This window comes from Sander vitreus, chromosome 14 (genome assembly GCF_031162955.1).
Source record: "Sander vitreus isolate 19-12246 chromosome 14, sanVit1, whole genome shotgun sequence".
In the NCBI taxonomy this organism is placed as follows: domain Eukaryota; kingdom Metazoa; phylum Chordata; class Actinopteri; order Perciformes; family Percidae; genus Sander; species Sander vitreus.
Window position 1 is genome coordinate 26463018 of NC_135868.1, and position 14024 is coordinate 26477041.

Here is a 14024-nt window from a genome sequence, read left to right on the forward strand (position 1 = left end):
AACACTTCAGCAGAGGTGTTCATTTTCATACAGGTCTAGTAGCTTGACAGTTAAAAGTGAGTATGAATTTGATTTGCGGGGGTATTTTGGCGACGGTAATGTTATTAGTGTTGTAAGTTAGCAGTAGACTTGATTAACCCGACCCAGGGTGAGTCTGATGAAAAGTGCTGTGTCTGCCTGGTTCAACTCTGAGATTTTCTCGTATTGCACAGCGCTGTGAAGTAATAATCTCCGAGATTCCATTATGTTCTGCCAGCTCACAGCAATTTAATACAATAGCAGGAAAATTGTCGTTTGTTTATTCAAAGTCAAAGACAGTCCAAAGTAGTGTGGGTCTGAGGTGTATGTCACATTTTAGCTCCCAAAGCTCCGCTGCTCTCTGTCTCTGGTCCAGTGTGAGAGGGGGAGAGGCCAGAGGCTAGAGCAGCAAAAGCCAATGTTTTCTTCTTTTACCTATATAATAACAACATATTTTGCATTTCTAGTCCGAACAGCATCAAACTTGGCACTGCACTTACTCGTGCCCGTAGCAAGACACCTGTCAAGTTTGAAATCCATCGGACTAACGGTTCGAGAGATATGCGAATAACAGACACACAGACAGACAGACAGACAGACGTTCCTGCAATTTATAGATAGATGTCAACCAGCCCATCCATCCATCAAATGTCACATCCAAAGCAAACATAAACAAGTGTTGTAACTGAGTTATCATCTTTTCTACAGGCTGTTACTGGATCCTTTTCTTGCTTTAACAGCATTTAAAAGCTTCATACCCTCTCGTTAATTGTATTCAGATCAACTGATGTGCCATTATAAAGAGAAACACTTTCTCTTCTAAAGACACAAGTTGTTATGTTCTTGACACATTTGATTTATCTTGCCTTTATTTTATTATTGCGTTTTCGATTTGATGTGATAAATTAAAATTTGTTTGGGAATCATTACACTTACAAACTCTTCCACATATTTAGCAGAGGCTTAAATAGTTCTTTACAGGAAACGTACTGTAAAACGATCATACAGTGAGTGGAAGGCCTCCCCACGCTGAAGGTCTGAATCTGGTTTCAAAGCCTTGTCCAAGCAGTAATACAACCGTGGTGGATGAATACTAACTCATTTATTCACTTTATTTATATTTGTTTATCTTTAAAAGTAGTCAAATCTAAATATAAAATAAGGGAGTCTAAAACTAGTGTAAGCAGCATATAAAAAGCTAGAGAATGTACAGTGTAGACAACCAGGCTAATGGTAGCCACAGCCCTGTCTGCCCTCCTACTGAAGTCGAGCTAACATCCAAACTGTCCCGTGATGACATGCCTTTATTTTGAAGGCTAAACATGTAACTTCCTGTACACTCCGGTTTTACTGTTGTCCCGTTCTTTCCAGGTTAGACCTGCTGCTGAGCGACCGTCTATTCCTGCGGGCTTTTGTTTGTCTGGATTTTTATCTCTGGAGCCGAAATATTTATTGAAACGCTTTTTTTAAAGGATTGATTCTATTTTTTTATTTGAGCAAGATGGGCTGCGCTGGATTCACCTGCTCCAAACACTCCCTGTGCGTGCTCAACATCCTCTATGTGGTGAGTAGCACACATACCGTTACCATATGGGTTCTAACAGATCTGCTCTCATCAATGATTCACCGTGGAACCGGGATCGCATGCTCACTGTATCCATCACATTCAACTAATGACAAACTCACGTTTATCCAGCTGCCTGCTTTCATTACAGATGGGAGGCCAGCCTTTAAGGCTGACATGGTTTCCTTCCAAGACATTTTATGGCATTACAGAGGACGTCCTGTCCTGTCCGTCAGCTCTTATCACCGCTGCTTTATCAACCTCAACTAGGCTATAGGTGTGTGTGTGTGTGTGTGTGTGTGTGTGTGTGTGTGTGTGTGTGTGTGTGTGTGTGTGTGTGTGCGCGCGTGCGTGTGTGCGTGTGTGCGTTGCCCAAACAGGTTCCAACAAGGTTTTACTCCATAGGTCAGACGTGTCCCAATCATGATGTCATAATGATGTCATTCGCATTATCCGTTATCTGTAGATCAACTTCATGAAAAGTGTCACGCTTAAGCAATACTAAACTGCCGTGTTAAAGGATGAGTTCACATTTTTTTTCAAGTCAACATTTCGATGCTCATATGCACATTGAAGGTGTTATTGGTGGCTGTAATTGTCCCTGGTGCCCATGATTGACTGATTCAAGCACTAATGATTAGTTGCTGGTAAACAGAATGGTAGCTACTGTTAAATGAATGAGTAACGAATGGTTATCGTTACTCATTCATTTAACAGTAGCTACCATTCTGTTGCTACAATTCAGTTTGTTGCCATCTGCAACCTCACCGCAAGATGTCACTAAATCCTACACACTGCTCCTTTAATGCTGTATGAAGGGATTACAGTGTGGCCAGGAGCAAAAACTACGATAACTCTTTCATGGACATATTATACATATTGTCAGTGAGCTGAAGTTTAGTCATCACAGTCATGATATGATCATACAGAATGGTGTAATATATGTCCTCTGGTCATACATGCAACTGTCTGTGACTATGATAGTAAATAATATAACAGAGCTGGTGTTTGTCACAGTACGGTACGGTGTCCGGTGCAGTGGACGGTACAGCATGATGTCTGGTGCAGTGGACGGTACGGTGTCCGGTGCAGTTTACAGTACGGTGTCCGGTGCAGTGTACAGTATGGTATGATGTCCGTTGCAGTGGATGGTACGGTGTCAGGTGCAGTGTACAGTACGGTGTCCGGTGCAGTGGATGCTACGGTGTCCGGTGCAGTGTACAGTACGGTGTCTGGTGCAGTGGACAGTACAGTGTCCGGTGCAGTGTACAGTACGGTATGATGTCCGGTGCAGTGGACGGTACAGTGTCCGGTGCAGTGGACGGTACAGTGTCCGGTGCAGTGTACAGTACGGTATGATGTCCGGTGCAGTGGACAGGATCACACAAAGTTGATATGAAGCTGATCCAGATGTTGGTCTTCCTGACACGGTTTCATCCTCACCAGTTTCATTTTTTATTCGAAGCTGCCTGCTACTCTTACACTGACTTACACCCTGCAGTGCTACAACTATTATTTATAGTCATAGTTCTATTATCCTAATTGTTACTATAATTGCCACTGTTCATCATACCAACTGATATAATTATTATGAATCATATTTCTGTATATCTGTATCTGTGTCTCTGTGTCCCAACCGGCAGCAGCAGATGGCCGCCCACCGAGAGCCTGAATCTGTCCGAAGATTCTGCCCGTTTTTTTAGGAAGTTTTTCCTCGCCACTGTTGCACCAAATGCTAAAAGGGAATTGTTGGGTCTTTGTAAATTATAGAGTGTGGTGTAGACCTACTCTATCTGTAAAGTGTCCTGAGACAACCCCTGTTGTGATTTGACACTATAAATATAATCTGTGTGTGTGTGTGTGTGTGTGTGTGTGTGTGTGTGTGTGTGTGTGTGTGTGTGTGTGTGTGTAGATGGTGAGCCTGCTGATGATCGGCATCGCGGCATGGGGGAAGTGTTTGGGTCTGGTCTCCAGTTTCCAGGTGGTGGGGGGCATCATCGGCGTGGGCGTCTTCCTGTTCTTCGTGGCGCTGGCCGGCCTCATCGGGGCCATGAAGCATCACCAGGTCCTGCTCTTCTTCGTATCCTTCACACTGCTCCTGCTATGGCTGTTAAGCACTGCCATTTATTTCACTACTTATATAAGATGGTAATGAATCATATGTTTGAATATCACTTATGATGTTTACACTCAGAAGCAACCAATATTAGATAGAGAAGCAGTGCTGCTGTTCGTTCTGTGGGTGTCTGTGAATGTGACATCAGAGCGTTGGAGTGGATCTGTTCTCTGAGAACTAAAGCTAAGTTCACTCTGCCCGACTCAGAGTCATCAGATCGCTGTACTGTTCACGCTGCACAACTTGTATTGCGATCGGACGTTTTGACACGAGAACACGCAAGAAGTGACATGGGACGTGATTTGTTTGTTCAAGCAATCCGTGGAACCTCCCCTGTAGTCACGCTTGTTGATGTTTCTGTTGGCACACATGGCACAATAATACAAAATGACCTTTTATAGCCTATTGGGTCACTTAAGTTCCTATTGTTACAAGGTTTCCCCTTAACCTGTGTTTGGCGCTGTCATTGGCTCTTGGATTACCGGACAGGTCCAGATATTTAGCCTGCTAGATATCTGGGAGCCTCTCGGCACGTCTCTGAATAGTTCACACGTAGGGCTCAAGTTTTCGTTTCCTCAAAGCTTACTTCCAATGTATGTGGAGCTGTTTTCAGATCAACAACTCCTTTTAGGAATAGTTCAACATTAGCTTCAGTCTCATGTCTATTTGTAATTTACAACGCTGGGGTCAGGACATGTTTAGCCTAACTTAGCATAAGGACTGGAAGCAGATGGAAACTGTCTGCCATGTAATAGTTCCAACTCTTTCTACTTGAGGAGTTGGTGGTGACAGAGCTACACTAGACTCCCCCCCGTCCTGACTCCAGCTGTCTCAACTCTGGCTCCAGCTCTCTAACCTCTATGAACAGATATTTGCAGATGAATTTTAGAATCTGTAGGCAACAGGACAATATTTTGGGATCGGAAGCGTTCCGTTTCCCTTTTTATAGTCCGAGTTAGTATTGACCAATCACATTTGAGCAGGCTTTGGTTGCATACACAAACAGTCTGTGTAGAGAGCATAAGAGACGGAATGCATTGGTCCAAACGTAATCACGTAACCCATCGGCTATCATCTGACGACGATTAGCTTTTAATTAGCTTTTATTTATTAAAATAAAAAGACTCTCAACTCTTTTCTCGCGTCTCAAGTTGCTTATCAGACCCGGCATACAAGGGAGGAAATCTTGGCCTGGCTATCTTCTGGCTACACCGGATCAGCCCAAATGTTGGCCGTTACCCCCAGAGGCTCAGACAGAAAGCGAAAAAAATGTATTCCCCAAAATGTTATGCCCAAACCTAACAGTTAGCTAATATATTGTGGTTGTTGAGTGCCGTCATGATTTTAACTTCATACTTTAAACATTAAAATTCTGAAAGTAACAAAGTGTAGGATATGTACACAAACACTGTTCCATGGATCTGTGAATTGTCTTGGTGAATATGAATTTTCAGACAAACATATTCATCATATGAATGATGAATATGCTTATGTGAATCTACGCTCTCTTCGGCTCAGTGTTTTGGAAAATCCATTTCCATTCATGTATGCATGTGCAACAGGATCCAGAGCAGTGTCGTGTTTCTCACTGTGCTCAGTGAGCCGGAGACAGCAGCACTGCTAAACCCCTCCACTAACACACGGTGGCCGAGGCTCAGGAACACAGCATGATGATGTGTGCATTGGTTGTTGCTCCTTGACAGTGAAGCTCAGTACATGATCATCCTGTTCATGGTGTTTATTGTGCAGTTCTCTGTTTCCAGTGCCTGCTTAGCCATCAACAGAGAGCAACAGGTAAGATCAACTGCTTCCCTTTCTCCATGACAGCAGTTTTTAGCAGGAAACCCCACAGTATAACGCAGCTGTACAAGAGTGGTTAAACTGAGCATACACACACACACACACACACACACATCATTTAGCCATGTCAATTTGTGAATCTGATTTCACCTCAAATTTTGGCAAATTGGTCCTTCATGCCTTGGCTTTATATGCAGTCGTGCCACCTCTAACCTTTGCTTTCTGTTCAGTATTAACGCACATTTGCAGTGAAAATCGTTTGTCACTGTCGGCATTTCAACACTCGCAAGCTAGCAAGTAGCTTTTCTTTCCATTCAAGCATCACCTGCAATCCCACAATGTTTTCCTTGTCAAGTCACTTCATCTATATAGCACAGCTTAAAACCAACCGGCGGCTGACCAACGTGCTTTACAGAGAAACTGAAATGAGAAATCACCTATAACATCAAAGACAGAAAGCCAGAGAAAAGAACACCCGATGGGGGGGGGGGGCTGATGGAAGCACAGCCTGCGCCAGGCCACAGGAGAGTATCCTGTAGCACCATGTTCAGTGGCTCTAAATCCTAATCTTCTCCTGTTCCATTCTCTGGGGAACATACTCTGAGAAATGTGTCCTTTATGTGGCTGAGTTCTCTCTTCTCTGTGTTATGTGTGTCCCCCACAAAGATTGCACATCAGTTACTTGTTTAAGGGTGCATAACAAAAGAACTTTTGTTAATGTTTGCAGCCTGATGCGTTGATGTTTCCTCGGAGTAAGTGAAAGGCATTCTGGGCCATGTAGGAAATCACTTAGTGAAGTAGAAGCGGACAAGGCAGGATGAGAGGAAGTGTCGGAAAATTCTCTTTAATGTGGAACATGTTTCCTCTCCTTTTGATTCCGCTCTCGTTGGAACAGTGAAATGAATGTGAATAGTTAGACACGGAGGAATAAAATGCACCCAGGTGATTGGCAGGGATCATCATCATCTTCTCTGGTTTTTGTGCTGTCAGTAATGAAGTGGAAGTGATTAGTTGAGAGCTTTGATGACGCAGAGAGATTAGAACACCTCTTTATGACGTGCTGTATAAAAGGATCCATAGTTAACAGTGTGAGGCAGCTATAAAGCACATAGCTCTAGAAATGGGACACAGTCCAACACTTGACTGGTCTCAAGAAAAGATGGTCAGACTGAGAGTATCACCATAAATATTCTTTTTATTCTGCTGAATGATATGTATTTGAATCCTACTGACGGCCGTGTTTAGTAATGGTCCCATCCAGACATTTTTTTAGAAAAGATTCTGCTTTGAGTAATAATTTGGGTCAGTCAACTCTTTGAAAGAGAGAATCTATACATTTAATATTTAAAATGTTGTTTAGGTTTCCACTTTCCAGTTGTGTAGGTTGCATACTGGACCGTGATTGGCTTCCAAATTGTGATGACGTAACTCGTGCAGGTAGGCCCAGGTGTGAGATTTAAGGTGAGCCAGAGAAACCTTCAGCCGTGTGTCACAGTGCCCAGACGGATAGCATCGCGCACGCTGAAGCTCACAACCACTCGTGCACTAAGTTAAAGTAGACTAGCTCAGAGTGAGACGCATTACTGAAGACATCTACACTGGGGGAGTGAAGCTGTGGCTGCAGATAGCACTGTAGGCTGTACAGACAAAAAACGACATTCATCAGACATTAATACATCTACAAAGAGAAGACTCAACTAACTGTGTGTGTGTGTGTGTGTGTGTGTGTGTGTGTGTGTGTGTGTGTGTGTGTGTGTGTGTGTGTGTGTGTGTGTGTGTGTGTTTAGGACCAGCTGCTGGAGGTGGGCTGGAACAACTCTCAGAGCACTCAGAGGGACGTGGAGAAGAGTCTCAACTGCTGTGGCTTCAGACAGGTGGAGGCCAGCCTCAGCTGTGACGCTGTGAGTTTGATCCTGAAAAGAGATCAGGATCCCCCCCGTTAGCTGTGTGGAGCGTGCGCAGCTCTTCTCTGACACCGTGTCGTGTCCTCCTCTCTGCAGGCCTGCTTCCCCAACAACTCGTGCTCGCCGTGCGCAGATAAGATCCAGGAACATGCCGGAGAGGTGCTGCACTTTGTAGGAGGGATCGGACTCTTTTTCAGCTTCACCGAGGTGAGCCGGCACAACACTGGTGTGTTGTGTGTGCAGGTTCAGCAGTCAACATGTAGTCAGCATTATTTGATCATATATATCACTATGACTAATGGCGTTTTTCCATTACATGGTACCTGCTCGACTCGACTCGGCCGCGGTGCCCCGTCCTCCATTTTCCATTGCAGATTTAGTACCACCTCATGCCTGTGACACCCCCGTCTGTCGCTAGCAATGATGACGCAGTAATTAGTGACGATTCTCTCCGACCAATCAGTAGCCTGCAGGTTTTCACGTCGCCTTTTGGTATCGCCTCAGCTTGCTTGGAACCTCGACGGAGGTGGTACTAAAAAAAAGTACCTGTTAGCACGTACCAGGGACTTTTTTTCGTAATGGAAAACCAAAAAAGGCGAGTAGAGTCGAGGCGAGTCGAGCAGGTACCATGTGATGGAAAAAAAATGACTGGTTAGCTAGTAAGGTCTAACAAGATTTGACTAGTTCACTAGTGAACATTTCTGCCTTCACTAATGAACTAGTTATGGAAACATATACAGAAATGTTGATTAACGTGCTTATAAGTCAATAAATAAATGAAATGAAAATGTAGTGATGGAATCGTAGAATTATTACTCCAACAGTGTATAAATCATAGGGCTGTTCTCTTTAATTTAATTTAATTCTGTATGTCTCCCATGTGGCTTACATGACATCACATTTAGCTGACCCTTTTATCCAAAGCATCTTCCAATAAGTGCATTCAACCATAAAGGTACAGAGTCAGAACAGAAAGAATCACATAGAAAAAGTACATTATCTTAAAATAATCCAAACTGCAAGGAGCCACATATAAGTGCAATGCTATTTGTGTAACCATCATCTTGTTAGCCAAGGTGCAGTCTGAAGAGATGTGTTTTTTTAGCCTGCAGCGGAAGATGTTTAGACTTTGTACTGAGGAGCTAAATCTTTAAAAACACCTCACAAACATATCTTTTGACGTTTAAGAAAGGCTCAGTAATTTCCTCTAGCAGCTGGGCACTGTTGCTTTTCATTAACATGATTCAAACAGGAGGAAACAGTGACTTTGTTGGGGACTATTTTCAGCAGCGAATGAATCCACATTTGGTAGACTACACGAAGATGAGCAGATGTTGGTGTGTCGCTCTCAGTGTGTGACTGTGACTGTGTCCTTTTGTCAGATTCTGGGAGTCTGGCTCACTTATCGCTACAGGAACCAGAAGGACCCCCGAGCCAACCCCAGTGCTTTCCTGTGAGCCGTCTGCACCTCCATGGGCCTTCTCTGGGCTCGACCTGTACATACCTGACTCGCCTGTGTGTTGAAACTTCTCTGGGCTCGACCTGTACATACCTGACTGACCTGTGTGTGTTTCACTGACTGCTGCAGGCATGCTCTTATAATGTCCTGTGTTTGGTTGTTCAAGAGCGCACACATGTTGCCTCCAGTGTGACAGCTCTGTCTGAACATTCACTATTAGTACACAGAGCACTGGGTGTAAAAATAGGCAATACTGTCTACTGCTGTATATTCCAAAGTATTATTATATACAGCATTTATGCAGCCTGCCTGATGTTGACCCTGAACATTGTTTCTGTTTGTCTGCCCCACTGAACGCAATAATGTCAACTGCTGCTCTGCATATTGACATGACTACTGAGTGTGTGTGCGTGTGCATGTGCGTGTGTGCGTGTGCGTGTGTGTGTGTGTGTGTGTGTGTGTGTGTGTGTGTGTGTGTTTGGCCTTTTGCATGACTCTTGAGCAAATACGAGCTACTGATTGAGAGCTGCACTGAGGATTCTCAGCCTTTGTACTGTAAACTCCAACAAAACATTGGTGGAAGAAAGAAAAATAAATCTGTTTCTCTGGCTTCATGTCTTTTGTTTCTTTTCCCTTAAATCATTCGGTTTCAGGAGTGTATACAATGTTTGAATTCAACTCTGCAAAAATATTTGTGTCAATTATTCAGTCCTAAAGTCACATGAAGTCACTAAAAGTGTGGTTGGCTAGGTGCCTAAATGCAGTTATTTATGTTTTGCAAATTGGCATACAACAATTTAAGTTAATACATAGTGAAACTACAGTAATTTATATGGATGATTAATTTAAAAGGAAGTTAATTGTGTATTTTTTACACTTAGTATATGTGTGTGTGGAGATCATTTAAAAACACATGCAGTTTCATTTAGATATTGTCGTGAATCCCGCTGTCTGAGTCTGTTTTCTGCCTGAGTTGCCTGTATTCTGTCCTGGAGTCTGTTTTTCCTGAGTTTCCTGAACGCACCTTGTCTGGTTGCCTGGCGATGAAGCAAGGCGGGAGATCTCTCAACTACCCACACCTGCATCTCATCAGCCATCTGCACACCTGGTCCTGATCATCACCTCTTCACTTCATAAGCTCTGACCTGACATGCATTCCCTGCCGGATCGTTAGCCGTGAACAGTATGTCGTGCCTGCGTATCAGCCTCATTTACTAAGAGTTAGTTTTGCTGTTCTGTTATTTTTGCTTGCTGTGAACTTACCTTCGTTTCCTCTGTCTGCAGTTACTCTCCCAGGATATTCACTCCACCTCTGCCTGGTCGTCTGTTGCTTCGGAAACAGCATTGGATCTGCTCATTCCCTCTCACCTCCACTGCCTACCTCCTGCTTCCACATTTAAGTCTCTTAATAAATACTCACCTTTATTCAACTCACCTTGTCCTGGTATGCTTCTGGGTTCTGCTTTAGTGAATCGTGACAGATATTTTACATTTGTGATATTTGGGGAAACATGGCTGTGTACCTCTAATTACCTGTGATACTCACTAGAGGGGAGGAAAGTCTTAGATTTTAGAGTCAGTTAAGCGAGAGTGGAGCCAAACACTTTCTGACCTCTCGCTTTTTCTCTCCTTAATTTTGGAAGTGGATATTGTACTGTACTATTTTTTGTTTTTTTTAAGTGTGTAAAAGTAAATAGTTCAACTTTTACCGAGTGCTCCTGTGGATTTTTTTGATGTGGATTAAAACTCATTCAGTGGAAACTACACTTAGTTTACTGGAATCTTTAGATTTGAAACATGTCACCGGGTCCACACACACTGGACCTCGTCCTTTCCAAAGGTCTTGATGCTATAATAACAGCTGTCCTCCATGTTGCCATTTCTGATCATTATTTCATATGTGTTGATGTTATGTGCTCCGTTGAACAGATGAATATGGTTAGATTAATTGACACTGCAGTCACATTCATCAATGAATTGCTGCTGTCATGTGATGCCATGGTTGACAAATTTCACAAATGTTATGTCTCCAATCATTGATCATGTTGCCCCTGTCAAAACTATAAAGATACACGGAGCACCAAAAGCACCTCGGAGAAGCAGTGAAAGAGTAAAAATGGCAAAGAGTCGGAGAGCTGAATGGAAATGGAGAAAAAAATAATTGCACTGCATTGATTTTGAAATTTATAACCATGCACCCTATTGTTATAACTCAGATATGAAATGTGACAGTCCTACATCCCTCAATTAATCAACAACAATACTCTCCTATTTCTATTCTCTTCAATTGACAAACAGATTAACCTTTCCAAATCTATCCCTCATGAGTTCCTTTCAACAGCTAAATGTGATGAATTTGCTGTCTTTTTCCAAGAAAAAGTCTCTCATATTAGAGGTAATATAACTATTTATAATATAACTATCAATAAATCTAGTCCCGCTCCACCCTCACACCAATTTACTGTCATCAGCTCAATCTCAACGTTCTCACCTGTCAACTCCAAAGATCTAGATGAAGTAATCCAGCGCCCAACGTCTAGCACTTGTTCTCCTGATTCCATCCCTACCAAACTGTTCAAAGTCTTTCATTGCTTTATAAATACCATAGAAAATATTATTAATATTTCCTTGCAGACTGGCATTTTACCTGCTTCTCTTAAGACCGGCTACACACTGGATGCGTGGCGTGCAGGTGCAATATTTGAAATTCAATTATTTTTTTTATTACATTTATGTAATTTATGCATTTATGTCAAACATCAAAATGTCATTTATTAAATGTATTTGTGTCAAAATGACATATAAACATCTTTTCCTATTCTATTTTGCCTGGAAACGCTTCCAACATGCTTGCGTGTCGCGTGAAAAATAGGCGTCGGTCCTATTTCTATAGCATGCACGCGTTTTCAAAAACGGACACGCCACGCAGCTGACATGCTGACGCCACGCATCCAGTGTGTAGCCGGCCTAAGCGTGCTGTTATGTTGAAGTGGAACAATCTTGATCCAGGTACACGTAATAATCAAGTTAGTATCCAAGTAACAGACCAATTTCCAATATCTCTTTTATAAGTAAAATACTTGAAAAAAAGTATATATAAACAACTGGATGCAATATATAATAATATAATCACAATATATATGATACATGCCAATCGGGAATAAGAGCACAGAAAAGTAATTAATGACCTCAAGATAAACACTGACTTACAGAAAATTTCAATTTTAGTACTGCTTGATCTCACTGCTGCTTTTGATACAGTTGACAATGACATTTTAATTAAAAGGCTCCATGTCTCCATTGACTTAGCCGGCCCTGTTCTTAACTGGTTTTCATAATACTTAAAGGACAGGAGGTTTTATGTTTTAAATCTACAGAAAGGAAAATCTTCTCTGAGGTACCACAGGGGTCAGTCCTTGGACCATTGCTTTTAGTCTGTACATGCTCCCGCTTGGTATTATCATAAGGAAACACAATATATCCTACCAGTCATATGCCGATGACACACAGTTGTACATTTCACTCTCCTCCGATGATCTCAGCTTTGTTAACAAACTAGTTGACTGTATTAACGATATTTATTGCTGGATGTCCGAAAACTTTCTACAGCTATATAAAGACAATACTGAGATTCTCGTTGTTGGTCCTACAAATCATAGACAAAAGATTTATTTACACCTGGATTCACTGTCTCTGAAATACAGTTAGCAAGTCAGAAAGCTTGGCATTGTTTTTGATACTGATCTCAATTTTGAAAATCATATCACCAAAACAGCATTTTATCACTTAAAAATATATATCAAAACTTAGGCATTCATTTCTCAAATGGACTCTGAGAAACTGGTGCATGCATTCATCTCAAGCAGGTTAGACTACTGTAATGCTTTATTTGCAGGATTATCCAAACATCAGTACAAACAACAGTAACAACATCAGTAGGACGCTTCCAACTCATTCAAAATGCAGCAGCCAGGGTTAGGGTTCACTTAGGTTCACTTACTGTTGTACAAACTGAATTTGAGCTGCATTTGAACGGCGATGGGACCACTGTGGTGAGAAACGTCAACATACAGTACATAGTCAGTGACTACACATCTTTGAACTGAACAAAGTATTTCAAATCAGAAGAGTAATTTACATTTAACACCTGTCCAACTAATGCACTGAACTGTGAGGCCTGAAAAGGGGGTAAACTATTGCATGTTCCTTTTCAGGTCACACTAAATTAATTTCTGTATTTTGTAGGTTTCTGCCGACTCATTTGATTACACAGGGAACAGGAAGGGGCTGCTTTGTGCAGCTCAGGAAACAGAACAGCCTCAGTAACCTGACAACAGCAAAACACCCTGAGTGGGGGAAGTGTGAACCTGCAAGAACCCACCCATCTAGTACTGCTCACACAACGTGCTCAATGAATAGATTCCTCGACAACTCATTTGAATGAAACTAATTTTCACTACCTTACTCAGCTTCTAGAGATAAGTTGGTCCACATGAGCTGTGAACGTTCAGACGCTTTTACTGAACTGCTCATTCTGTGGAACAGATGAACAACAAATGTATTGTTGGCTAGTTGGCATACTTCCCAGAATGCATTACATTTGAGCAAACTGTGAAGAGAGCTTGTGTCCTCAGTTTGGTCTTTCAGGTTTCAAGCTTTGCACAGCTACTGCAGTAAGTGGGGATCTCACTGTGCCACTAAACTTGCAGAGGACACGCAAATGATTCTGAGGTGGGTGTCTTTATAGAGAAGATAATGTGATAAGGTTCTGTAATTACAGGACAGTTTTTTCTTTCACCTTGTACAATCTGTACAATAAACTGACAAGTTGATGACTACCATTTACTATTACTGGGAGTCATTTTTTCATCACTGCTGGCCCTATATCAAACATCTTAAGATATGAGAGAATTTCTTTGTCTTTGTTGCCAAATTATGTGGTGCTGTGGCTTAGTGGTTAAAGTGCCTGCCTTGTAAACAGAAAATCCTGTGTTCAAATCCCACACTGACAAAAAAACTTGTATGCAAATTGGTCCCACATGATCAGAATGTGGCTAACTGACACTTTTATTCTCTCACTCTATTACTTATTTTTTGTCAAACCAACACATTTTATTCACATTAGACTGTCTATTAAAATTGTGTTAATTTAACATAATATTA

At 42.0% G+C, this 14024-nt stretch overlaps 1 protein-coding gene across 1 annotated transcript; it reads left to right on the top strand.

The window, feature by feature from the left end:
• The first annotated feature begins 1373 nt into the window (after positions 1 to 1373).
• tspan13b (tetraspanin 13b) lies at positions 1374 to 9470 on the top strand. Its single transcript, XM_078268479.1, has 6 exons — positions 1374 to 1582; positions 3495 to 3662; positions 5412 to 5492; positions 7286 to 7399; positions 7499 to 7609; positions 8785 to 9470. The coding sequence occupies exons 1-6, from the start codon at positions 1520 to 1522 to the stop codon at positions 8857 to 8859; spliced, it is 612 nt and encodes a 203-aa protein (XP_078124605.1). The 5' UTR covers positions 1374 to 1519; the 3' UTR covers positions 8860 to 9470.
• Positions 9471 to 14024: the final 4554 nt, after the last annotated feature.

Coding starts and splice junctions, on each gene's coding strand:
- tspan13b (XM_078268479.1), top strand. CDS start 1,520: ATGGGCTGCGCTGGATTCACCTGCTCCAAACACTCCCTGTGCGTGCTC. Junction 1,583..3,494: donor TGCTCAACATCCTCTATGTG/GTGAGTAGCACA, acceptor GTGTGTGTGTAG/ATGGTGAGCCTGCTGATGAT. Junction 3,663..5,411: donor ACCAGGTCCTGCTCTTCTTC/GTATCCTTCACA, acceptor AGTGAAGCTCAG/TACATGATCATCCTGTTCAT.